Below are 27,098 nucleotides of genomic sequence, written 5' to 3'. Positions count from 1 at the left end.
GTGGGTACAGTGGGACTTACCTCTCACTGAGGAGACCAGTAGCCCCAGATATAAGAGCAGCCGGCTCCAGTGGTGGCTCGTTAGAGCAGCGTCCCCTCTCCTGCATGCTCCTCCCCGGGCTGAAGTCATAGTCACGGTCATAGTCACGGTGTCTCTCATGGTCAGAGCTTTATTCTCTCCTCTGGTCAGACACGATACTTCAGATGGTCAGAAACGGGAGATTCACTCGGTGTCGGCGCTGAGAGAAATCCCAATGCATGGAGGAGGCTCGGAGCTCGCAGCTGGACTGAACCATGTCATGCGGGACTGAGGGGTTCAGAGTGTCTGAGGAGAGATTCACACCTAAAGGAGAGAGGAGAGAGGAGAGAGGAGAGAGGAGGGAAGGCTGAACCGAACGGGGTGGAGGGAGGGGGGGGAACGCGTAAAGGAAGAAAAATATAAAAATCAGGAAAATCCTTCGTCCATTCGCTCCTCATGTATGAAGAACGAGCAGCAGAGCCTCCTCAGCCTCCTCAGGTCGGCCTGCAGCTCTGATGTGTTTTATCTCCTGTTAACAGCATAATCCACCTTCAGACTCAGAGACTCAAACGAGCCAACGCTGAATGATGAGAGACACAGGTAGGCTATGTATTATCCGATCCTCGTTCTGGAGAAGTTCTCAACCAACGCAGTCAGAGACCGGAGAGGAATAACCAGTATCTATCCCAATATGTCTCCCAGTATCTATCCCAGTATGTATCCCAGTATGTATCCCAGTATCACAGCGCTGGACCAACGCGTCGTCTCAGCTCTGTGCGACGCCAAGAATCAGACTGCAGACCTGCTCTCCCTCTGCACGTCTCTCTCTCTCTCTCTGTCTCCTCTCTCTCTCTCTCTCTCTATGTCTCTCTCTCTCTCTCTGTCTCTCTCTCTCTATGTCTCTCTCTCTCTCTCTCTCTCTCTCTCTCTCTATGTCTCTCTCTCTCTCTCTCTCTCTCTCTCTCTCTCTCTGTCTCTCTCTCTCTCTCTCTCTCTCTCTCTCTCTCTCTCTCTCTCTCTCTCTCTCTCTCTCTCTCTCCTCTCTCTCTCTCTCTGTCTCTCTCTCTCTCTCTCTCTCTCTCTCTCTCTGTCTCTCTCTCTCTCTCTCTGTCTCTCTCTCTCTCTCTCTCTCTCTCTCTCTCTCTCTCTCTCTCTCTCTCTCTCTCTCTCTCTCTCTCTCTCTCTCTCTCTCTCTCTCTCTCTCTCTCTCTCTCTCTCTCTCTCTCTCTCTCTCTCTCTCTCTCTCTCTCTCTCTCTCTCTCTCTCTCTCTCTCTGTCTCTCTCTCTCTCTCTCTCTCTCTCTCTCTCTCTCTCTCTCTCTCTCTCTCTCTCTCTCTCTCTCTCTCTCTCTCTCTCTCTCTCTCTCTCTCTGTCTCTCTCTCTCTCTCTCTCTCTCTCTCTCTCTCTCTCTCTGTCTCTCTCTCTCTCTCTCTCTCTCTCTCTATCTCTCTCTCTCTCTCTCTCTCTCTGTCTCTCTCTCTCTCTCCTCTCTCTCTCTCTGTCTCTCTCTCTCTCTATGTCTCTCTCTCTCTCTCTCTCTCTCTCTCTCTCTCTGTCTCTCTCTCCTCTCTCTCTCTCTCTCTATGTCTCTCTCTCTCTCTCTCTCTCTCTCTCTCTCTCTCTCTCTCTCTCTCTCTCTCTCTCTCTCTCTCTCTCTGTGTCTCTCTCTCTCTGTCTCTCTCTCTCTCTCTCTCTCTTCTCATCTTCTCTCTCTCTCTAGATCTCTCTCTCTCTCTCATAATCTCTCTCTCTGTCTCTCTCTCTCTGTGTCTCTCTAACTGTCTCTCTCTAACAGGCTGGAACCCTCCACAGTCTCCCTCCACAGTCTCTGGAACTCTCTCTCTCTCTCTGGAACCCTCCACTCTAACAGGCTATCTCTCTGTAACAGGCTGGAACTCTCTCTGGAACTCCTCTCTCTGTCTCTCCCTCTCTCTAACTCTGGAACTCTCTCTCAGTAACAGGCTGGAACCTCTCTCTCTCTCTCTCTCTGTCTCAGGCTGGAACCCTCTCACAGTAACAGGCTGGAACCCTCTCACAGTAACAGGCTGGAACCCTCCACAGTAACAGGCTGGAACCCTCTCACTGTCTCTGGAACCTCTCACTCTCTCCCTCCACTAACAGGCTGGAACCCTCTCTCTGTCTCTGGAACCCTCACTAACCTCCCTCTCAGTAACTCTGGAACTCTCTCACAGTAACAGGCTGGAACCCTCTCTCTCAGGCTGTCTCTCTCTCTGTAACTCTCTGGAACTCCTCTCTGTAACAGGCTGGAACTCTCTCTAAACTCTCTCCAGTCATTTCATTTGCCTTTTTCACATTTAAACTCAAGTTAAAAGGCAAAAAAACATCAGTTTCTATTAGATAAATATTCCTCCATAATAAATAAAAACGACAAAAAACCACGTAAAAATATGATATATAGTAAATGATAAAATATGATATATAGTAAATGATAGGGGACTGGCCGGCAGTTTAACATAGATGTCCACTTCTGCTCACTAGACGTGAAATTGATGCCTAACAGGCTGGAACCAGTAACAGGCTGGAACCCTGCACAGTAACAGGCTGGAACCCTGCACAGTAACAGGCTGGAACCCTGCACAGTAACAGGCTGGAACCCTGTGAAATTGATGCCTAACAGGCTGGAACCCTGCACAGTAAATGTGACCGTCGTTCCTCTCATATGAGTATCATTAGTGTTCCGCAATGCGTCGTGCGTGGAAATAGTCCTGATGATGACCCTACATTTAAGAAGGGATCATAAATAGTCCAACATTAAATTAAATGTTGCCAACCCTGGTCTGCTCCTGCACCTCCCGGTCCGGGTGTGAGGGACTGGTAAAACATAATAAATTAATATATAGTTGTGTTTTCTTTAATTCGAATTCCAACTTAGCTGCTATGACAACTTGCCAAGATCACACACAGCAGCTAGTGTTTCCTTTCAAAAAGCGGGTTCAAAGTAGCTCAGGACGCTGCGCAGAGAGAAGAGAGAGAGAGAAGAGAGAGAAACCCCCCCGACAGAGAACATGATGAACAGAGAGAAGAGAGAACCCCACCGACAGAGAACCTGATGAACCTGATGAACATGATGAACCTGATGAACATGATGAACATGATGAACCTGATGAACATGATGAACATGATGAACATGAAGCTCTCCGTTCGTCCCTACGCTCCGTGTCCGCGCTCCGCATGGATCCACCCTCACGTCCCCAACGACAACTTTGATCGAGTCTGCAAAAACATCTGGAGAAGAGCAAACGAGGCCAAGGAGGAACTCAGAGGTCAAAGTTCACCTGAGAGACAGAACGATAAAGACTGCAGGACATCAGACAGCAAACCCAGTCATCGGTGAGGCCAATACAACAAACACAACACGCTGGACATGGGTCCTCCTATAACGTTATATGCTGTAGTGTGTTTTCCCATAGTTCAGTCTCATATATGCTACTACCTTTGCAGGCTAATGCAGCAGCATTGTTTTGTTCTTCATTTTGGTATCACCAAAGTGTCATGTCTATGAATGTGAGGCTGGATATCTGATTGTGGAATGATGGAATATGAGGTTAGAAAAAGAAATCCATATGATTGTGGATGGTTTTATTAATCCTCAAGGTGCTGCTCTTTACTAAATTGGTAATTAATATAACATGTATTGACTTTTTTCTTACAGTTGTTCTATAGATCAGGTTTAAGACATTAATAGGAAGCTAGTAATGCATTTCTACATGTTGGAAATCATTAAAATATGTTCATTATTTCCCTTACTTTAAAACAAGTTCTAAGTGTTATTTACTCATTAAAATAGGGCTATTAGTTTCTCACTGCAGCTATAAAATGTAAAAATATAAAGGTCATCCTCAAGTTTTTGACCTGTAGCTTCTGTCCAGGCTGTTTTGTTGTCAGCCAAGCCTACAGTGTCATTTTAAAAGTCATTACAGTATTTGCCTTAATTGGATAGGACTATGGAAAGTGGTTGAAGTTCTAACCCTGATCTCCACATTGCAGTGTAGGGCTGCTGTGCGGTCATGGACCCACTGCATAATGTTAATGTACACCATCTGCTCACCGGTCGCCCGGAGCTTCCATGACGTCTCCGTTATCATGAGCGTCCCCGGTCCCACCGGACCGTCTGTTCCGCATCGCGGCTCGACAGTCGACAGGATGGTGACTAAAGAGTAGCCTCATTAAAATGTCACGGTTTGAGGCGAGTGCCGAACCGCACATACAGGAAAGAGCCACAGGCACCATGATTCCTGCTCTTTGAGGCAAGACATCGGGTTCAAACTAAACACTCGGTTCAGTGGGGAAATAAAATTAAGATGACTTACACAATATCACCTGGTTAACCTGCGGGCCTCTGTTTTTCCTCTGTGTATTCTGTAGGTCAGTCAATTCATTTATAGTATGAAGCACTTCCAAAAATGTATAATTTTCACAAAAGGTTTGGTATTAGTTCTTAAAGCATGATGAGAAAAAGCAAAAAAAAAAACTTTACAGTGACTCAAATTAAACCTGTTTGGAGCATTTTCATGGTACAGGTGAACTTTTCTTTATTCTACATGATCACGATCAGATTCTTAGATAACCTGCTTATAAAACACCTTCTAACTATATTGAATATGTGAAATAACCTGACACCGCTATCAGACATTTCTCCTTCTTTATGAAAAGACTGCGTGAGCAAGTTAACCTTGTAGCGGTAGTGGTTTTTGCTGCAATGGTCGGTTACGTATTAAAGATGTGTTAACCCCGCCACACTCCCACACATGTCTGCGTCTCTCTGTGCGTCTAGGGCCGAGGAGCATCAGAAAGAGGCAGATGATTTGGGTCTGAGCACACGATATGAGGAGAACAAGCAGCAACGCCACACAGCTTTCACCCTTCCTCGCCCTTATCTCTCAGGCCACAGACATCCCCATGTTGCCAAGCCTGCACGGGAACTGAACCCTGTGATGGAAGAAGAGATGAAACGAAAGGAGGAGGCAAAGTGGAAAAAAAAATCGGTGAGCACGTTGGCTATGTGAGCAAAAGCTCTTCTATGTTGGTTTGCTTTAGCCTAGTTAGCCTCTCGATTTGAAACCAATAATATCAGAACTTTGTTATTAACTCAAATTATTACAAAGAGAACAAAAACAGATTATTAATTGTTATCAATATTTTCTGTTAACAACAATTCCTTCATGTCAGGAGGAAGATGCGCGAGATAAACAAAGTAATGTGGCAAATTACGATTCGAAGATTTGGTACCTCCAATCCAGCAGCGAAGGAGAAGAACAGAGCTCTGAAACTGAACCTGAACCTCCGGTGACTAATCCTGTCTGCTCCACCGATGAGGGCCACACCCTACGCCTGGAGGATGAGGAAGTTCCTTCACTTTCTAAATGCGAAAGTGAGGGCGAGAAGAACATAATTAGCAGTTGTGACAGCAATTCTAGCGACGATGATAATGATTTCGTAGCTCTACCTCGGGTGAGAAGTTGTGGCACTGATAACAGTGACGGCGACTCAGAGAGTGAAAACAATGACTGTGATGAAGAGGAAAATGAGTTTCCACACTCATTTGATGAATTAAGCTCCGACAGCGAGCAGGATTCCCCGGTTTATAGATTCGGGAGCTTGGACTTTCCACCGCTATCTACCATAAAGGCTGGCATTCCACCATGTCCCACAGAGCGTCCAGCCTCGGGGAAGATGCATAGCCAGTGGGAGATGCCCCGTACATTACACCCACATGACATCCCCACTGCCACTTTGGCAGGCGGCGTGACCGCCCATGCACAGGCTCCTGTCCAAGGGGAAGCAAAAGCACCTCAGGCAAACTCTCAAAACATTGCACCACCACCATCAGCAGCCCCGACACAGCTGGAGGCTTATGACCTATCGGCTGACTTCCCGGCTCTGCAGCCCCCAAAGAAACCTTTAGCGTTGGGTGAATTGCGTGATGGGAATCCCAAGACCAAAGGTCCAGAGGGGAAAAGACGGCATACTCGCCCACAAAACCAATGCCAAGAGAGCGGGGCTTCCCATCAGAGGAGGATGGAAAATGTGCCCCACGAGGTCTCCTCCATCTGTGCAGGAGATCAGAAATCTGTGCTGGACCTTCAAACATTTGGCCAAGGCATCCCTCCTCCCATCATCTGTGAGGAACTGAAGGCCAACAACCAGCTGCTTCTTAGAGGTAATAAATCTGCCATGTGTCTCCTCCTAGCCGTGCTCTTCATATGCCTCTGCTTCTATCAGTCAGTATAAATAATCTGGTTATTGTTAATATCATCCAATGCCATTCTTAACCGCCTCCGAAGCTACAAATGCACAAACATTCCTGTCTGAGACTCTATTATTGATATTAATGACACTGTCATAGTCTGCTAATTAAAGGCAGGGGAGAGGAAGCAGCACCTGTAAAAGGCAGAAAAGCTGCCTCTCAGAATTTGCTCAGTGAAAGTTTTGCCAAAGTCTAGCTCACAAAGTTTTTTTACCCTTTTCTCTCAGCCATTTAAAAAAACTCATTTAATGGACCTCTTTTGTTCCTGCCATGTAGCAGGCAGCTTAGCTTCACTTCTTTGTTTACTTTTCTGAACTTGAGACCTACTTCGTGAAACAAAGTTGTGTCGAAAGCGAAACAGCCAAATCAGAACAACCTTATAAATCAGGGGGCAGCACACAGTGTCACTTGTAATCCCAGACAAGTCTGCCCACACACAAAAACAATCACATATATGCATGCAAACATTGCGTCTCTCTGTGTAGGTGTTGACACGCTTTTTGACTCCGCATCGCCGTTGCAGGGAAGTGCTTCCTCAGTCGGATGACTCAGTTGGAAAATGTTTTCATAATGAGGGGATTATTGTGCACTGGCAAAGTGAATTACACGGGGAGCCCTCCATACTGTCTGTTGGTGCAGAATAGAACAGTGGACACAGATATGAATTAAGTCAACGGTAACTCAAGTACACTGTTAAATGTTTTATAGGGAGTGTCACTTGTATGGTACATACAGTGATACAGTACAGCCTACACACTTTGCAGTGGGGTCATTCCTTTACTATTCATGATATTAAAAAAAAAAAATGTAGGCATATTTTCATGCTTGGATATTATACTATATATAAAATTATATGTTTCAGTTATATTCAGCTCTGTTTGAATACCTCTCTGCTTCTTATTAACAGGTGCACGGCTGCACCTGAAGCCAGCCCTGCTCGGCTCAATAAATGTGCATATGTGATACAAACTGCTGGCACTCCTCCAGCAGTTTGCAGCGTGATAACACAGCCCTGTTGATTTAATGGCACTTTTGTTGATCCCTCGAGGGGGGTGCCTGATGAAAATCCCCTTGCAGAGTAAAATAACACCGTTCTATTAAGCCTACCATCTGCATCAGACTTAACATGACGCAGGTCAGACAAGACGATGTGCATGTGAAATGGGAAAACTGGTAATCCTTGCCCCCTTGCTGTGCATATTGCAGTTGCAGGTACAGATGGCCTGGATGCGTATGCCAGGTCCTGGGCTAGCGCTGCCAAGGGGGGCATGAAGCAAGCAGCTGCCCCTCAGGAGAAAGCCAGACCTTGTACCTTTCAGTCGACAGTTACCATTAACAGAGCCAAAGGTAAGTTTATACCTTGGCATCTTTTGCCAATATGTGTGTGTGTGTGTGTGTGTGTGTGTGTGTGTGTGTGTGTGTGTGTGTGTGTGTGTGTGTGTGTGTGTGTGTGTGTGTGTGTGTGTGTGTGTGTGTTGGTGTGTGTTGGGAGTTGCGTGTGCATGAGGGGTATTATGTTTCATGGTGGGCCACATGAAGAATTCATCATGATCATCACTGGTTGAGTGCATTTATTTTGCAACACCAACTGAGCTTGATGGCTGCAGCATGTCCTCTTAGCCTTCATGCACTGTGCTTCAAAGGTTCTGTGTGTAGCATTTCCAAACATCAATATATCACTGTCAAATTAATTGCGATATTAAATTTTGGTGTATTTACCGCATGCAAATGAGGCTGCAGTCGGGATGATTGGTGGTCTCCATCTCGCACCAGTGGTATTGTTACTGTTGGTGACATCAATTAATCTGTGCCTTTTTATCAAGCCCAGCACCGAACACTGACAGATCTCTGGCACAGTTTGGTCCGATATTGATATGAATGATAAAGATAAAGTGACATTTTAACAAAACGGACATGTAATCTAGTCAGTTATAAAGCAGGGATCCAACAGAAATGTACAGAAGTGGTTTTACTGTATATTGTAACATCTTATTTTCCATAAAGCAGGAAGATTTTCCCATAAGCATGTTCTTGTTTGAGATGTGTAAATGTTGAAAGTTTCCTCTTAACTTCTCACTCATCAAATTTGACTTGATAGTGCAGACATTTTACATTTCTATTGACTTGTATGTGTTCAGTCAGCCTGTCATATTTTCAATTTTGCCTGATCAAATTAGTGTAGCCGACTAATCATCACTTAAAATCATCGATCCAATCACTTTCCTCTCAGGAGAAGTTTCTTCATGATACTTTATGTTCATAGTAATAGTCTTAACAGGGAGGGGACCATGCGGTGCAGCCTGTTTGGGCGTTTTCAGTGTGAATTCTGATTTGCGGCATGTGTGTTTGAATGTGTTGTGCTAGAAGACAAGCTAATTAACCAGCTCTTCAGAGTTTGCAGTGAAGCAATGTTACAGTGGAAACTCAGTGTCTTTCATCCTTTCACAGCCAGGTATTCTGCCGTTCAGAACTTCCCCAACAAAGTGATTCCTTCCTGTCGGGCAGCCACTCCTATGTGTCACGGGCCTCGACCTCGCAACCCAAACACGTTTGTTAGACCTGGCTATCCTGCAGCACATCAGGTGAATAATTTATTGAGATTTAAATTGATCAACAAATACGTACTTTAATCTGTAACTGGATGTTAGCAGCATCACATTGCAATTTTCCATTGCACTTTTACCTCTTGTTTTAACGCATTTAATTTGATAAAGCCTACAACTGAATTACAATGGCTACATATATCTGGATTCCCAAAGCTTACTGATTATATGCTTTTTTAAAAGAGCTTTGAATTCAGATCTTAAACAGGATTTAAGGGGGAGGCTTACTTTGAAGTGTATATAACTTTGCAGTGACCCCCACAATCACAGCACTACTTATCCTGTATTATTGCTCAGTTATACACCATTCACAGCTGATCTGAGGCTCACTCGAATGTCTTATAAACCGAGCTCTCAGTCCAACAAAGCTATTGTTGCTACGCAGCTCTCCCTTGCTATTTTTACTTTAACTGAACCAACACCACAGTAAAAGACTTATCACACTTCTGTAGTAAATATATATATATATATATATATATATATATATTCCGTTCCGGCTAGAACAAACATTGTATTCACCAAGAACATTTCTAGTCTTTTCCACATCTTAATTGCTTCCACGGAGGTAGCACTGCTGTGCATGTATGTGTTGCGCATGTGAAAAAAAACGTGAATGTAACATCTTTCGGCCAGCCTTGAAAAACCACTCTGTCATCTACGCAGTGTGATGTTGACTGACAAAGTAACAACAAACTCTAATGAATACATTTGTTGTCCTTAAGTGAAGAGTGCTGGCAGATGTTGCGTTCTCTAGGATACAAGAGTAATAAGTTCAACCAGGCAAAGCGGTGCTTACAGACCGATGTTTTCAGCGACATATCAGGGAGATTAGAGAACCTCCTCAGCCAATCACAATGAGGAGTCAGAACAGGGATGTAACTGTATTTGCTGACTTGTATTCACTAAGTGAATGAAACATTTTTAGAACTATACTTTTCTGGTTTCCCAATATGACATTTGTGAACACACAGCAAAGAGCTTTTGGAAGTTTACCCTCAGTGTTTCCTGTAAAACTGCTTTTACTCAAACAACCACTTACCTGCCGTTCTTTAAACTTTATTTAGTTTTTTGTTGTGATTCAGTCTGGAGTGTGCAGTGTCAGGTAAGCCGAATATTTTCTTCCCTCCATGTAAAAACAAAATAGATATTTTTACATCTCCATCTTCTCTTTCTCAATCTCTCCTTGCTCTGCCCTTTTCGTCTATGAACTATTTAAATTCGGGTTGCGCACTTCCGTGTGTGTGTGACAGTGACAGCAAGGCTTACTGCACTCTGAGGTTTGCCCCTTTGGCCTCCGCACTTCCAATCCAGCAGGATAATTACTGAGGCTGCAATGCACATTCCCCCGGGGTGGAAGTGGCAATATGGGGTCTCTTGGTGTCAGCTGAGAGATGAGATGCAAGGCGGCAAGCCTGGGTGAGAGAGAGAGAGACAGAGAGAGAGAGAGAGAGAAAGAGATTGTAAAAAGGTGTGATGGTGATGGAGAGAGACATTATAAAAGTTTATTTTTGGCAGCAAAACAGCTGATGCAGAGATGCAAGTAATGTTTATAGAGAGAGTAAAAAAGTTATGAGAACTATTTCAGTCACCAACACATTTTAAAATCTGTCTCACTGTCTTTGTTTTCTTCTCTTTCTCTCTCAACCACACACACACACACACACACACACACACACACACACACACACACACACACACACACACACACACACACACACACACCGAAGCTCTGGTTCACATGCACCTACTTGTTCTTGCTCTGGCGCTGACCATAAACGAAATACTCTGCTATTAAAGTTTTACAGGAAAGATAGAAAGGGTAGAAAAAAAGAAGCAGATAAGGTGAAGCTGAGGACCTTTTTATCAACTCTAGAAGTTCGGATGGGAATGGGCTGTGAATAGGTGATCGGATCTATTTGTGTTTCTCTTAAAAAACACCAAGGTCTCTCAGGAAGAACAAGGTCCCACATATGCCCACAATCTGAATGTGTTTTATTCATTATCCAAGCCTCTCACTCAGCCACCCTAACCATTGTTTATCATTTAAACCTCTGCTGCCTCAGTAATCTAATCGGGGATATTAGACACTGCCTCGAAAAGAAAACAAATAAGTGAAGCTCCTTTAATTGTGTCAGGGAATTGGCATACCTAGACTGGCAGTTGGGGGCCATAGCATTCACACGTATAAAAAAAAATAATAAAAAATAAAAAAAAAACATTGAAGAATTGACAATTAAAATGTTCCACTCTTGGCAGACGGGAAAAACAAGTGAGTGGCCAAATTGTTTGGTTTAGCAGCCTGATCGATGGTCTGTTGCAAATATGGTTATTTTCAGAAACAGGGCGTGTTTGTATGAGGAGAGGAGGGTCGGGCGTGGATGAGGCTTGTGCATTTGAGCCTGTGAGCCCTTCAGCTTGTGTAAGTGTGTGAGTGGCAGAGACACAGGCCAAAGTTTTCCCTCTTGCATTCCTCTCTCTTCTTCCAGCTAATAAGCCTGTCTCTGAGCTGTTGCTAGGCTACACAGGTCTGTTGTTATTCTCCAGCAGGTGGCCTTTTCCTTCTTTAAGTCTGTGTGTGTGTGTGTGTGTGTGTGTGTGTGTGTGTGTGTGTGTGTGTGTGTGTGTGTGTGTGTGTGTGTGTGTGTGTGTGTGTGTGTGTGTGTGTGTGTTCAAAACTCAAGTGTGCATTGACCTCAGTGTGTCAACTAGATAAAGGTATGAAGAGCCCTAAAGGCAAAGTGTCAAACTTTGTCTCACATTTTTGATTCTGACCACTTATCAGATGCTCATTCTTTGGTGACCTGTTCATGCAGGAGATGAGTTTGTGTTTGCATATTTGACAGCATGTCCATGTCATCACCAATGTGTGGATTCTGCTTATGTGAACTCAGTCGGCTGAGGCAATCTTCAGAGTATGGAGGCTGAAAAATCTTGTAACTAGGCAACAAAACAAGGTTCTATGTGTTTAAAAGAAGATACTTTAAAGCCCTTCAAAAATATGGGACGGTGGTCCCTCCTGTGGCAGTTTCATGGGCGTGGAAAGAGAGCTAGCACAGTAGCAGCCTCACAGTCTCTGAGAGACATCCATAGATTGGTTTTGAGGTGGGGACGCCGGACCCAGACCTCCTCAAAGCTCAAATCAATGTGTTTGTTCATAATCAGGAAATCTCTGCCTTTCTCTTTTCCAGCCCCCACGTCAACCCTTCAGTCTCTGGGAGGCACCTGAGACCTCTCTGAGCTTCACATAAAATATGTATTTAAACATTAAAAAAACATAGAAAGCAAACTAGGAAACAGTTCAACAGTTAAGTACCATTCTTACTGCAACAAAGCAGAACATGACCACAATATATGCTCACATTTTCTTAAGGTCACTAAACACAAAGTACAGCTGAATTTCACAATAGTTAGTTTTACTAGTTTGTACAAGTGTATGAAGCACTACAGTCTTGAGGGCTCTAAGACACATAACTTATTGAGAAACAGGTAATGACAATGCTAACATGATGCTGTTTAACAGGTAGAATGTTTATCATCAATATGATAGTTTAGTGTGTTAGTAGAGCAGTCAGCTTTATTGGTTCTGCTGGGCAGCAACCATTGTTCTGGCTGTCCTGCTGACTATGGGTTTTGTAGTCTGTTAACGGATGTCTTGACGATTTGTAGTCCTTGTTGCATCCACCTGGGGTGAGTCACCTCTATGACACTACCTCTCATGACATCACATCCATGCAAGAAATGCAAAACAAAATTATAAATAAATTTAAAAAATCCCCAAATAAAAAAATCAGCCCCCCCCCCCCCCAAAAAAAAATTTGAATCCCCAAATTAATCAAATCAGGACCCCCCAAAAAATAAATGAATGAAATGAAATTATAAATCATTAAATCTTCAAAACTCAAATAAACATTAGAAATCTTTATAAATTTAAAAAACATCTTTCAAATCAAATAAACATTCAAATGAAAATGAAATTAGATTTATATACATTATGAATACAACTATATGACATCATGGTGGCTATGATACTATGGTACTGGTATCTTTTAAATGTATAGTATAAACAACACTCATTTTAATCAATATAATAATAATAATATAATAATTCATGTTGCATTAAAAATGATATTCTAAAATATATATAAAGGTGCAGGTTAACATCAGGAGCTGATTTTGTAATAAACTCTGTTATTCTTGTAAAAAAAACATGTGACCTTCATCACAGACAGACTCATGATTATTTTAAATGTAAGCATTATTTACAGGTTGTTATTAACATACGGTTAGAAAAAAAAGATTGACAACACCAGCGCACAAACACACACATAAACGGTGTCGGCGTCAGACACAACGATTCCAATTCATTTCAAACTTACATTTAACTTTTGTTTATCAATTTAATGACGGCAAATGATTTATATCAAAATTTTAAGTGCAGATACTATTTTGTTAATATTAGTAACACTAACGTTAGCTTACTAGTGCAGGAAAGTTTCTCCCTACTTCTCTCTTTCGGTGCAATCTTAAAGTCACGTACACAGGTAACGATTACTTTACATGAGAAGACTGTGGTTAGTTAACCTAAAGGTGCAGAATATCTGGCAACAAGGAAGTACAAAGGAATAATCCAGCTCAAAAGTACTGTAATGTGATACACAGTAGAATACATTTACTGTAGGATTTTGCAGGAATTGATTTTGACCATGATGCTTTGCATATTCACAGCAACATGCTGCATATAGGTTCTACAGTAAGCATTTGTCCATTATACAGTAATAATGCTGTGAAGACTACAGAAATGTGTTAGAGTGTACTTGTGGTGACTTGTTGATTATTACTAAAAAGTCTAAGATAACTTGCCAAGTGTTGAGGTTTTTGGCTTTCAGAGCTTACTCTCAAGTCTGTTTTTAGCATTTTCAAATGCTCAAAGATGGAGGATGGTGCTATGAGTGAGCGCCTGGCATCACAAGACATTTAACTCTCCAGCCGAAATGCAAATGACAAAGCGGCATTATCATTATTATTATTATTATTACTACATCATGATAGATTGCCTCTTCACTGGAATTGTCAATTGGATCTCTGCTCTAATTAGGTAATATGCTCACCTGTGGTGAAAATGTGACTTTATGATTAATATAATTTACAGCCCATCAAAAATATATAATAAACCTTGATTAATGGTAATTATTATATAATAAGAATGATTGAACTTGAGCATTGTTTTTATTATAATGGTGTGTTAATACGAGCAGTAAGCTTTTCAGTACTGTGTGCGGTGATTTAAGTTTCTAAAATTGTTGGAAACAGAATTCAGTAGGGCACTGCTGCTTTGACAATTATGGCAAACTTGCATTAAGCTGGATAATGAGCCTTGTAAGTACTAAATACAGAATTTGGACATGAGTTAATGCCTGTTGCTTATACTGCATATATATATATATATATATATATATATATATATAAATCTGATTATCCCAGTACAGACATAAGAATGGTTCATTTCTGTGCTTGGTCATGTGTAGAAGTTGTCATGGTACCTCTCGTTCTTTTCATACGAGAGGTTTCTTGGCATACAGGTTGCATTTAATCGGGCCACTGAGACCTAAGGATCCAGCTCTAAACTGCTTTGACTCGGCAAATGTTTCTATTCCTAAATTTGGTATGTGTAGAATTTTTATGTGATTTAGTAGCTTTTAAATTACCCCTCACTTTGTGTGTAAGGAAACAAGGGAAATAATAATAATAAGCTACTTTGACTCTGTGGCTATTGTGCCCATTGTTCCTTTGGTGAAAAGAAGATAAATCAGTTCAGACAACCATATCTAAGCCTCTGGGTGGCCAGCTCCCATGGCATCAGTTGACTGATATCTGAAAGCCGGTATTGCTAGTAAAGGCTGCAACACATGCCAATTTATGTCGTAACAAGCATATGGTCTTTCAAAATGAACTTCAGTCTTCGCATGAAACTCAGTTAGGTTTAGGCATCAAACTACCTAGGTTTAGGACTACATCGTGAAATACTTTGTTAGGTTTAGGCAACAAAAACACTTAGACATCCTTGTACAAGATTACGGAATAGATCAAGGTATTGCTACAAATGCTGGACTAAGCAAACCTACTGCAAGATGAAGAGTGACCATAAAACATTGGATTTGAAGCAAAAAACAACAACACAACAAAGGCACAAGACTGTGTACATCATTATTTTAAGAGTGAAGGAACAGCTCATCCCATAGACCAAGGCAAATTGCGCTGCCATTGAAACTAACCTTGTCCATTTAAAATGAAGACAGATTAAGCAGCTGCATAGCTTATTTCTCACCTCAAATGTTTTCAGAAATACACATTGTTACTGTTACACTTTTAGGATTGTGGGTAGTGATGTCTCGAATAAAACAAACGTGTGGCTCTGCATAAGCATATACTATTGTTTCACATTCTCATAGCGTGTGGTAGGTCTACCTTGGTGTATTATAACATTATCGCTAATAATCTGAATTAGATTTAGAATATGACTCGGTTTCCACTCCTGAAAGATCACTGTTGAGCTCTATTATATTAAACATTTGGAAGGACCCATATGCTGTTCATATGTTTTCATTCACTAGCTAACTAAGCTTCCACATCCTGAATGGACGCTTGGTTAGCCTAGAGATGAAGTGACGGCAAATTATCAGACTGTCAAAAGTCACAGCAACGGGTAGTCCTCTGACCTCAGCCCTTTTACTCCAAGATTATGACATCGACTAATGTACTTACTGTATGCTCACATCACACGTGGTACAAGGCAGCAGGGAACACCCTGGGCAGGTCGCAAGACTATCGCAGGGCCAACACATACAACCATTCACGCTCACATTCACACATACAGGCAATTTATTGAGTCATCAATTAACCTAAGCTACATATCTTTGGACTGTGGGAGGAAGTCCGAGAACCAGGAGGGAACCAGGAAGGGAACCTACAATGACACCTCGAGGACCATGCAAACCCTGCTTAGAAGGGGTTTGCAGCCCCGGAATTGAACCTGGCCCTCCTTGCCGTGAGGTGACGGTGCTGGCAACTACACCACCATGCAGCCCTCATTTCCAATTCAGTTCACCTTGAATGTGGTTCCATCTTTTAATAATAACAAGAGACTCAAGCAGTGCCACATACCTTCATGACAAGACAACTTCAGCACCATTGGCATTCCTATGACATTGCAGTGTAGGAGTTTTGCTACCTTTCTTTATGAAAACTCTCAAAAGCAATTTGTCCAAATTGTTTTCCTGAAAATGTTGCTGCATTTTTGACTCCAGTTCCATTGTGTTTCTGAAATATTACCCACAGACAGTTCACTGAATTCATCTCTTTACTTATTTATTGGGTTTGTCAAGGCAAAGACGAACATGGTGAGACTGTTTATCTGCGAAGGAATATCTCAGACCTACTCCTCATTGACACTTTCTTGGCATTCAAACTAGCTAAACATTGATTCCTTCTTTCACACCCTCAGGCGTATTATTTATCTGTCTTTTTTTCTCAACCTTTCTCTGTCCTTCGATCACTTGTTTATATTCTTCTAATCACTTCTTTAATCTCCTCTCTTCCACCAGCATTTTGGAGCCCAGGTTAATCGAGCCAACTGTCCTCCTGGAGTCAGATATCCCCTTTTTCCCTTCCAACAGGTGAGGCCTAACAATCAATTTTTTTTCCTGTCCCTAAAGTTTGGAGCCAGTTTTACTTTGCGTTGCTGATTTGACGTCCAATTGTAATTAATGTGGGAGTCTGTGCATGCATGCTGCAGCTGCGACTCCAGTCCTCCATAGATTCTTATTTTATTTCATGAAACTGTCAACTTGTATCACATATAATAGTGCTGCCAATTGTGCAATAAATCTTCCTCAGTAGAGATTAAACAATCCTCTGTGAGAATGATGCTGAATATAAGTCACATTAGATTGGAATGCGCTGCACACATGTGAATCAAAAGTGTGAGCATGTGAGTGTGTGCACGTACATTCATGTTTTTTTGCGTGCATGTATGGGCGTGTGTGCATTTGAGTGTAAAAATCTGCCTCACGCTATATAATTGAATATGGTGAAAAAAGGGTTTTATTTGTCCCGGTGTCACTCCTGATGGATGCCCCTCATAAGACAAGCACAATCAGGGATCATTCCTCATCCTTCCTCCCACTCCTTACTCTTTCCTCTCCATCATTTTTTATTCCCTTAGCCCAACCCTTACTCCCCACCAGCCTTTTTTTTGTGTTGGCACTGGTAGCTAGTGGTGTCACAGTGAATTTCATGCTGCCACATGTTGTGTCTGTTCTCTCCTAGATGAGAGGGAGGCAGGCTGCCTTTAAGTATAAGTTCTATGACCATCACAAGGCAATGCAAAATGGCACAGCTTTAGAGCAGACGGCTTTTTGTTTGCTACGCCATCATATAAACATAATGTTCCACTTCTAAGACTAAACATTTTGCATTGGTAGGATCAGCCAAGAGGTTCTTTAAGACCACATTATTGTTGTATTATATTTCAGTGGTGAGGTAACAGCTGGTGCACGTTCCCTCCATCCCTTGAGTGCTACATTTTGGATGTAAGCCGTTTTTTGGGTGGTACCACACAAGCTCCCAGTGAGTCGAACTTGTCTCACGGCGTGTACACATATTCACACATTGTTAGACTAACAGATAACGGAGGTCATTCAATCAGATGGAGATTGAATGATGGACAGTAACTAGTGACCCCTACGTTGGACTTTCCCTAAGGGCAACTGTAATAGTAAACCGTGGGCCACAAATGTTTGTAGAGGAAATGATATCTGCACCAAATCAAATCCAAACAACACTTTGAGTATCACAATGTGTACTGTGATAGGGGCATTCCATTGGAATTGTAAATAAAGAAAACAAGTATAACCCTTTGTCTACATGGGGCTTGTAGGAAAGCAGCACATCAACAGCACAGCAGTGGCGTCATACCTTTGAAAGCTTCTATACTGCATGCGTTCAGCCACAGTCCAGCTGTGTGCTCAAAGCTTATTGGCTGTACTTACAGCTATGCACAAAATGGTTATACTTATATGTGTAAGCCCCCAAAAAATAGACGAATTATAAAAGTATGTCTTGCTTACAGTTTCGCACATTAGGTGTGAAGCTCAAGGTGTTACATGGCCGCTATAAATGGTGGTATTGATGCAAAACACTTCCAGCGTGAAATAGACGTCCACGTGAACGACATCTATGCCAATTTGCTAAAGTGCTGCCCATAGTCCAGATTTAACGATAGAGTTAACTTGTTGCATTACAACAAGAATGACTTGTCAAAATGTCATAAGAATGTCTGTTATGTATATGAGTAGAATATCAGTTCCAACGATCAGTCAATCTCTATGAGTGTTCTCCATATGGATGCAGTCCATTAACCTCATGGTGAGTCATTTAATGTACAAGGCTTCGAATCTGGCTCACAAAAGTTAAAGCCACACACAAAAATGAAATGGTCAGTTCACACAAATGATAAAAAAAGGTCATAATTTCTAATTGACCTTTGGTCATATTTGGCCACACAGACCCCTCTTTCGAGATATCAATTTATGAGATTTCTTGTATAATTTTGTTGGTTATGGTCCGAGGAACTTCTTTGTTTTGTCATCATACAGGTTTTTATTCAATGTTTGTATTGCTTTGAAGACCACAATCAAAACTATATACATTGTATTGGGATAGAGGTATCCCCTGGCAAAACATTTTTTTTATCTGAATGGCTATATACCATTAGGGGTAATTAAGGGGATGTGTGTACTTGTTTTTTTTTTATTAATAATTGGGTGAAGCAACCCTTGCATTGTAGCTGTGTGCTTATGGCTTTCACAATACAGCCAAAGAACAAACACCATGAAGATACACCATATTTTTGATGTTGAATGATATCCGTAGCAAGAAGCACCCCCATGGCCCCAGCTGAGCATGTAGGCGACTGTTATCGGACACAAGACTGCTTATCACCCATCTATACCATGTTACTTCTATAGATGTAACACCTCTTGATCTGTGCCAAAATAAGGTGACAAATGCATCCTGTGAAGTCACAGTCAGACTGGCTTTGCTACTGTTACTCGCATTGTCCAATTGCCAGTTTTATCAGCTACCAATTGGTAGAAAGATGAGGGTTTTTTTCTGTATTGATGTTTCTCTGTTATTCTAAATGAAGCCAATTTATCGCAGCAGTATGAACCTCACCGTTGCTGTTATTATGTGTCCGAGTTCAAATGTTGAGTGCGTATCTTTGAATCAGCTTATTTGCCGCTGAGCACAGCGTGTATGTGAGTGTATCTGCGTGTAGCCTCAACCTTCACAGCCCATGCATGCTGATTGTTCTCTAAATGATCACTATATCCTAAGAAACATCCCATCGCTGTGGTCATTTATATTCATAATTTGTGATTACTGTGAGTTAACAGCTGATCCACAGTGGGTTGGGTCTTTATTCGCACTCAGTGTTTCTGTGTGTGCACTTGTGTCCGCATGTGTCTGCTTGTGTTGCATCTAACATCTGATAGGTGGGTATAAAAGATAAGGAGAAGTCTAAAGTGGGCCTTGTTCACATTGTGTGGTGAACAGCAGTTGCCGAAGGGGCCCCATTCCTCAGTTAGCTTCAAACAGATAGTCTAATAGCTGCTCAAAGGGCACACCCGCTTCACACTGTACTCTTCTTTCCTCTCCACTCTTTTTAGTAAAGCAGATATGTGCCATGTTGCGGTTGAATGAGTAAAGATTTGACTGAGGCGATGAAACCCATTTATTAATATTTAACAAAGCTTTTTAAACTTACATGGCACAACTGCCTAGCTGAACCAAAAGAGAGGGAGAGGAACAATAGAGAAGTAAATGAGTGGGGGGGGAGAAAGGAGAACGGAAAAGATTGTTGGAGTCCTGAAATTTAGGAATAGATTGTTGGATTTTTGACTCTGAAGATATTCATCTAAACTTGGAATATTGATGCTGTACTATATAAAGAGTAAGGCCGAGGCAGCAACACACATGGTATTATTATCATATCAGGAGAGGAGGTGACAGTTTTCCACCTCATGTCTTGACATGCTAAATGAGTAAACATGCACCCTGTGGTGCATGGAGGTGCACAGAGCACAGCGAAACTCAGCATATATCACACAGCAGTGTGGAACACCTCCACCCACATCTTCGCGTGGAAGATAGAGGGGAGGAGATGTAGGCACAGAATGAGAGTGATGAGGTAGATGAGGTAAAACAGGGTAGGAGAGGAGGAAGAGAGAGGAGTGGGGTGCTTAATAGATTAGTCCAAAACTTTTTTCTGTGTTTATCTGATGATCTGATTAAAGTGTTACTGCAGTCTGCATGTTAAAAAGCTGGGTTCAAGCACCCGTTGAGAGCGTATTAAATCTTTGCATTTTCTTCATCCTTTTTTTCTCATATCTGTCTTTCATTGATAATCACATGAGTCCTCGTGTCCAGTAACACAGCCCTTATACCACAACATACAGTTCCAAACAAATACGTGAAGCCTGTTGTTTTGTGAATTAGTTTTTTGAGCTAAGTAGAGTTATTATCCCATCTTCCTTGAGATCACATCGTGGATATAATATGGTAAATTAACGCGGTGGACTTGATGGGCTTGTACTGTATCCTCTTTGTTGATAATGTTGGGTCCAATAATTATGTCGCCATTAAAGTTGGGTCTATAGTTGTGCTACACACACATTACATTACATTACAGTCATGTAGCAGAGGCTTTTCTCCAAAGCGACTTACAGTCAGTAGTATGTTACATATCATTCACCCATTCACACACTGATGACAGGCTACCATCAAGGTGCCACCATCAGACTCTAACTAACATTCATCATCAGTCCACACCGATGGCCTTCAGGAGCAACTTGGGGTTAAGTGTCTTGCCCAAGGACACATCCACTGCCGAAGCCGGGTATCGAACCACCGATGCTGTGATTGGAGAACTACCTTGCTCTCCACTATGCCACTATGCCACCGCCATAGCGAAGCCATAGTTTACGTGCACATCTGATGAGTTTCTGATGCCAGGAGGGATTGTTGGCGGTATTAACGAAATCTGAGATAAGTAACTGTCTCCATCCCAGAAACACAAATTAGCGAAGCAATTTCCACTGCAAAGCTTCTGCTCACCAGATTTAGCCAGGTTTGGTTGTTGATGCTCATGCCAACTCATTTCTTTCCTCAGAACAAACCAAAACTGTGTCAGAGGATTTTTCAATAAAAACAGCAAATGTAAAAGGCCTCCATGAAATCTCACAAAGTGAGTAAAGGTGAATCACTTCAAGTAGGCAGATCAATCAGCTGAAAGAACGCAAAAGTCTTTTTACATGAAATGGATTACTACATAAAGATGAAGGAGAAAGAACTAGGACCGGAGGCAAATGTCCAATTGATTGTGTTTTTATAGAAGGTTAGTTTAGTTGCAGCATTATTTTGCAGAAGCAGGATGTTTCATGAAAAAGGAACCCTACAAATCAATTCTCTTTTCTATCATCAAGTGATGCTCTGCTCGGTCGCATCAAAGGTGCAGAAAATGTCTTTGAAATGAAATAGTTCGACCCTTTTCAATCCCTCCTAAATCCCACAATGCTTTTCATCAACAATCTCTTTGTCGGCACTGTATTATCCACAAATTCCAAATGCCATTTCCTCTCTGCGTCCCTTTGTGCACCTCCAGTGAGCATTTAGGATTGAGGCTGACGACAGCAGGCTTGATAACCGGAATTCCACACCAAACGGTGGGGGTGACTATTGGTGTCACACTGTCGCAACCCGCTCTGTGTCAGACACAAGGCAGGTGAGAGGTGAGCGCTGCAACATTTTATGGTTCAGCAGTGCCGGGGACACAAGAGGGAGAAAGAAAATGAAAAGAGGGACATGTTTTATTTTATTTTTTTTAAAGCCATTAGAGCCTTTCTTCTCAGTCTCCCCGTCTTCATGCTCTTTTCTGCCACTGTGCTACCTTTTCTTCGGGGCTGCTCGTCTCGACTGACCTCCCTTTTCATCTCCCTCACACCATTCCTCCACCCTCTTGCCCCTGTCCTTTTTCTCAGCAGCTTGTGGATGTTTGAAGTCTTTGCACGGGTGCATTTGTCAATTGTGTATCTTTAAGCCCCAGATAACTGTCGAATGCATCATCGAAAGACAGCATGTGTGTGGATTATTATTCCAACAAGTTTGCTCATAACAATTGGCCTAATTTACTAAATTAACTAAACTACTGTTGAATTCATGACACTGTTAATTAATCCTAATTTTTCTAAATTGACAGCCACATGCCAGCTTTTTTCCATCAGCATACTGCCACGCCCCCATTTCTCTTTATAAGGAAATATACGTTTTCCTAGGGGTGTATCATGGGGAAAGCAGTTAAGTTCTCGTAAGAAGGAAGAAGCATGGCCCCTGAAGCAAAATAGCAAAGTCATTTCACAACTAAACATTTGCTCCATAAATGCAATTTCATGTTACTAGAAATTGGTGGAAGCAGCCGATCACTAAAGACTAATATAATAAAAACAATTAAAACTAAAATTGTTACATATCAATATAGATGGTCTCATTTACTATATTGCAAGCTAGGACTGGGAAACTGTTTTTGTAGTTGAAAGTTGAATTATGATAATCATTTTGGGCATCACTTACAAAGTTATTTAATACTTTTGGCAAATGCATCAGTTAATCAACGGTTTAAAATAATGTTGTATATTGATTTAGATAAGAGATGTATGTTTCCATTTTTTAAAACATGCCAGGCCTTCATCATTTGTGCATACACATGGTCTGAGGCAGTTTTGAAAAGTACAATGGATGGTGGATGGATGTTAGCTGCTGTAACTATTCCAACTTCTTAGCTTGCTTGCTAACTTATTTTCAGACAAACTCTCAATTGCAACATGTGGTGGTGATTACCTGAACTGACTCAGGTTGATGGACAGCTCACTGGTTATTGTAAATAGGTGTGGATTAGCATCAGACCAATTTGTAATCCTATTTGACTGTTTATTTTCTTTCTCAACACAAATTTGTGTTGTGTTCTTTAAACTTTATTTATATTTTCTTGTTGAGTTTGTTCAGATAATAAGGGGAGCTTTTCATGTACCAACAGCCAACTGCAGAGGTACTCCCTGTTTAGCAAGTACCTCTGGTTGGGAATAACTGGTTTAGATTAATAGAGTATACTAATATAGAAAGTTAATTTGGGATCTGATTTTCTGACACCTTCATTATTTGGATAGAGTTGTGTTTTGGCAAAAGAGCTAGTGAGAAAATATTTTCTGTGAGGAAGTTAGAATAAGAAAAAAAGTGTTGTTTTTTTTCTTCTGTTGACCATCAAAGTGACAGCATAAAAGGCATATCACTGCCAGGCCAATATTTTTCCTGTCATCCAAACAGCATCCAAATGTTATCCTCGCCTTGATATTCTTTATTTGAATTTCATCGTTTGGACTTGAGCGAAGACACAAAGACGCATGCAGCAGTGCACAGTGATGTGTGCGCACGGGGTGACGTGGCCGTGCACGCACAGATATACATATTTATGAGATCTCTCCGTCTGTCTCTCTCTGTCTAAGACACGGAAATGCACATTCCCAAATACTCACACACCAGCCATCCCGTCATGAGCGTGCACGTAGCTAATCACTCCTGCAGACTCGTGTGCACAAGTGCATGCGGCACCTTCACTACAGTGCAGATGAGCGAGGACAATCAATCATTAATAGCATCTTGTGACTGCTCCCAGATTTCTTCCCTTTGCCCTCTAGTGTCTTAAATATTTAGACTGTTTGACATCAAATGCATTCATGAATGTCAATGAGGAAGATCGCAGTCCCCTAATCGCACACACACACACACACACACACACACACACACACACACACACACACACACACACACACACACACACACACACACACACACCCTCACACACGCACAGAAAAAGAAAAAGCAGCGGGATCCAGTCAGAAGCAACTCATCTCAGAAACCAAAGACGGGAGCAGGGCCCTTTGTAGTTTATGGCGTGGTTACTGTAAAGTCAAGCTCCATTTTTGGACATCTCCAAATTTTGGAGGACACAGTGCAGGCCTTGAGTGATCTTCTGATTGTTACAGCAGGGAAATTGTCTCTCTAGTCTTTGACACACAGAGGGGGGAGCCGGTTTGAAGCATCGCTTGTGTGGTGGTGTCTTACTCTCCTTGAAAGAGAAACCAGTAGTAAGCCACCGTATGAAGCGCCTGTCTATAAAAGATGTTCAGTTCAGTTCTTTCACACCACGCAATGTAGCATCCGCCTCCATTTATTGCGCAGTAGCCATGACTTAATGCTCTAAAACAGTTACGGGCCTTCCTCTTTATCTGCTGAGGCGTTTACTTCTGCCAATACTCACAATTTTCATCAGGAGTGCACAAATATGCACAACATTTCTCTACGCATCCGAGGAACTCCTGTGGTTAATACATGTCATTTGAAGTGAAATATTTAAATCTGTTAAATATTTCAGGTAGAGTACACATTGTACAAGTCATGAATACAAAGATGCCTTTCAAGAGGCAGTGCGAATGGTTCTGGAGAGTGTTACGTTTTTTTTTTTACGTGTTTTGACGCTACTACTGGATTGCAAAATGTGGCTTTTGTATCAGAAGCCTCTTTTTCTGTCTCAATTGTGTTTGTAGAGGCCGTGTAACAGGGTGCATCTACGGAGTGGCACACCATGTAATCAAACCTGTAGAAAATAGCTGCTGCAACAGAAAAAGATTTTATTAAGTCAAAGTGAAGATACCACCTTGCCAGACCTCTTGACTTGAATCTCCAGGAACTCCAGACAGTCAGTTCTTTTATCTGGGTCTGCGGGAGATGCCGAGTTTAAACCAGGCAGTGAGGAGTCACCCTTGTAAAACATTGAGTAGTGCACTTTAGGAAAACCGGTCCCTTTAAAGAGACGTTCCCAGGATAGACATGCTACATCAAATCACACTCCTCCTTGCACACTGCCTCGATAAAATTGTTTGTTTGAGTCGAGAGCATTTCATTGTTTGTGCTCCTCAGATTTAAGCGCTGCGCTGGGTATACAAGTCAACAGCAAACACTGGAGCCTGTGTCTATTTTTTTTTTTATTCCTGTCCGAAAGATTTGTGTGCAAATATCAACACATTTCAAGCGATGCTGATTCAACGCTAGCACCATGTGTGGCATCCTTAACTTGTATTTGTGTCAGGACATCTAGGAAATTTGTGTAGCGTGTCAAGATCTGTTTGCAGTAATGTCACCACATCTAGTTTATGTCGTTTAATTGTGCTTGGTGATTAAAAAAAAAATAGAGAATGAAAACAAAAGTATCCAATCTCATTTACTTCCTAACAAACATTCTAATAATAACAATAAGCAGCACTAATAGGGGGGAATAAAGTTCCCAAGCTCCAAATGCTGGCATTCAGCACTCTGTGGTTTGACATATACCAAACCAATTATTACTAATTAACTCACCATTACTCACCGCAGCTAAGAGGAAATTATTATCATTACAGTGGATGAAATAGAAATAAAAAGTTATGGTTAATTCATGAGGCCAGGTAGCAGCTCTGAGTGTAAACCCCGCTCAGCTGGTAGAGCAACAGGGAGCTGTAAACAAGTATAAATGCCTTGCTCTGCTTTGATGATTTCTGGTTGAGTTATACTTTTAAATTTCTCTTTAGCGTGTAATGTCCTAAAAAAAAATCAAGTTAGGAGGTAAAATCATGTCAAATCAAACCATGAGGCGTGAGTGATACCCGGGTGCTTTGACTAGACCATGCAGGGCCAAGTTTACAAGTAATAATTGATTTTAGAGGTTAAGATCTTTTATTTTCACATTTTTTCCCAAGGCAGTAAATCAAAGCAAGTGTACATGTACACTGACAGTCCCCATGAGTTTCATGTCATCAATCTGTACTTGACCTACAGGATATCAGCATCTGGAAAATGACACCATAAATAATAAGAAAAGAGAAGATATTTGAACTAGAAACATGGCAATTATTTCAGCAAGAAGAGACAAATATATAAGGTGAAGGCATCCTATGAATATTTTACCAATGCTTATTTCCAATAGAATCTAACGGTATTTTTTGGGGAAACACTCATAATGCTTAAGAAGGTTCGTTAAATGGATTTTACAGTAATCATAGCCTTAACATGCTTTTGAGAAACGGAGATCGGGTCAGTCAAATGACATCAAATAAGGCAAGGGTATATAACTATATATGTGTGTTCTGTCTCCTGTGTCCACCATGTAAAATGTAATGAACCTTGAATTGTATTCAAAAAGACAAAAGAGAGGGCCTATTTAGTTATTAAGTTCCTGCTCCATATTTGTAAAACAGATAACATTGTATTTCCTGTGCACCTAAAACTCTCTCTCTCTGTTTTTCAGACCAGGGGTAAACGGGCTAAACACACCCACGTGTGACGACAGCCGGTACGACACAAAGTAATTGTGTTTGTGCAAGTCATCGCTGGACAATGAAAATTCACCAGACTCTGTTATTTCCCCCTGTTAGCGGCCTAATAAATATGTGCGTCATACAACTGTAGTTAACTTTTATGGGTAATCTACTGCTCTTATGGGACTGAACCAGTGAGACTCATCAAGGGAGGCAGAGGCAAAGGACACAGCCGACACCAGTCAGTGCTTTGGTTCATTAGTGGCCATATGCATGCTGTGCACACACGAGTGAGGCCCTAAATACAAAATGCAAACTGTACGCACTTTGCAAATGAATTGAGTGATGCGTAATAATAACAAAATCTCATTGTACTGTGGTGATAGTGAAATGGCGATTATTCAACAGTGCAGTCATTTTCGCCAGCGGACCTTCTCATACATAATGCATCCAAATCATTGCATTTTTCCTCCATTCTGGGCTACAATGCATATTTCATCAAGTCAGTGAAATATTAAGCACTCTTACGATTTGATATTCTCTTCTAAAGGGGATTTTCAGTTTATATATTTTTCTTCGCATCACTCGTGTCTCCTCTGGGAGCAAACTTCCGGGGGATGTCTTTATTTGGCATGTTTGTTTACTGGAGAGATGTTTGATTGGTTAATGCTGGAGTAATGATCAATGGGCCAACCAATCAATTCAAGAGATTATCATGGCTCAGAGGCCATTGATCTGTAAGTGGGC

The 27,098-nt window shown here is 41.7% G+C and overlaps 1 protein-coding gene across 1 annotated transcript; it reads left to right on the top strand.

Moving 5' to 3' along the window:
* The first annotated feature begins 3,138 nt into the window (after positions 1–3,138).
* On the top strand, positions 3,139–26,676 carry LOC129097657 (uncharacterized). Its single transcript, XM_054606565.1, has 7 exons — positions 3,139–3,369; positions 4,814–5,024; positions 5,209–6,199; positions 7,493–7,633; positions 8,735–8,868; positions 16,491–16,562; positions 26,342–26,676. The coding sequence occupies exons 1-7, from the start codon at positions 3,143–3,145 to the stop codon at positions 26,375–26,377; spliced, it is 1,812 nt and encodes a 603-aa protein (XP_054462540.1). The 5' UTR covers positions 3,139–3,142; the 3' UTR covers positions 26,378–26,676.
* Positions 26,677–27,098: the final 422 nt, after the last annotated feature.

Source organism: Anoplopoma fimbria, chromosome 10, assembly GCF_027596085.1.
Source record: "Anoplopoma fimbria isolate UVic2021 breed Golden Eagle Sablefish chromosome 10, Afim_UVic_2022, whole genome shotgun sequence".
NCBI classification, from domain to species: Eukaryota; Metazoa; Chordata; class Actinopteri; order Perciformes; family Anoplopomatidae; genus Anoplopoma; species Anoplopoma fimbria.
Note: the sequence above shows the minus strand (reverse complement) of the source record. Positions and strands in the feature narration are given on the sequence as shown.

Coding starts and splice junctions, on each gene's coding strand:
- LOC129097657 (XM_054606565.1), top strand. CDS start 3,143: ATGAACATGATGAACATGATGAACATGAAGCTCTCCGTTCGTCCCTAC. Junction 6,200..7,492: donor CAACCAGCTGCTTCTTAGAG/GTAATAAATCTG, acceptor TGCATATTGCAG/TTGCAGGTACAGATGGCCTG. Junction 7,634..8,734: donor TACCATTAACAGAGCCAAAG/GTAAGTTTATAC, acceptor ATCCTTTCACAG/CCAGGTATTCTGCCGTTCAG.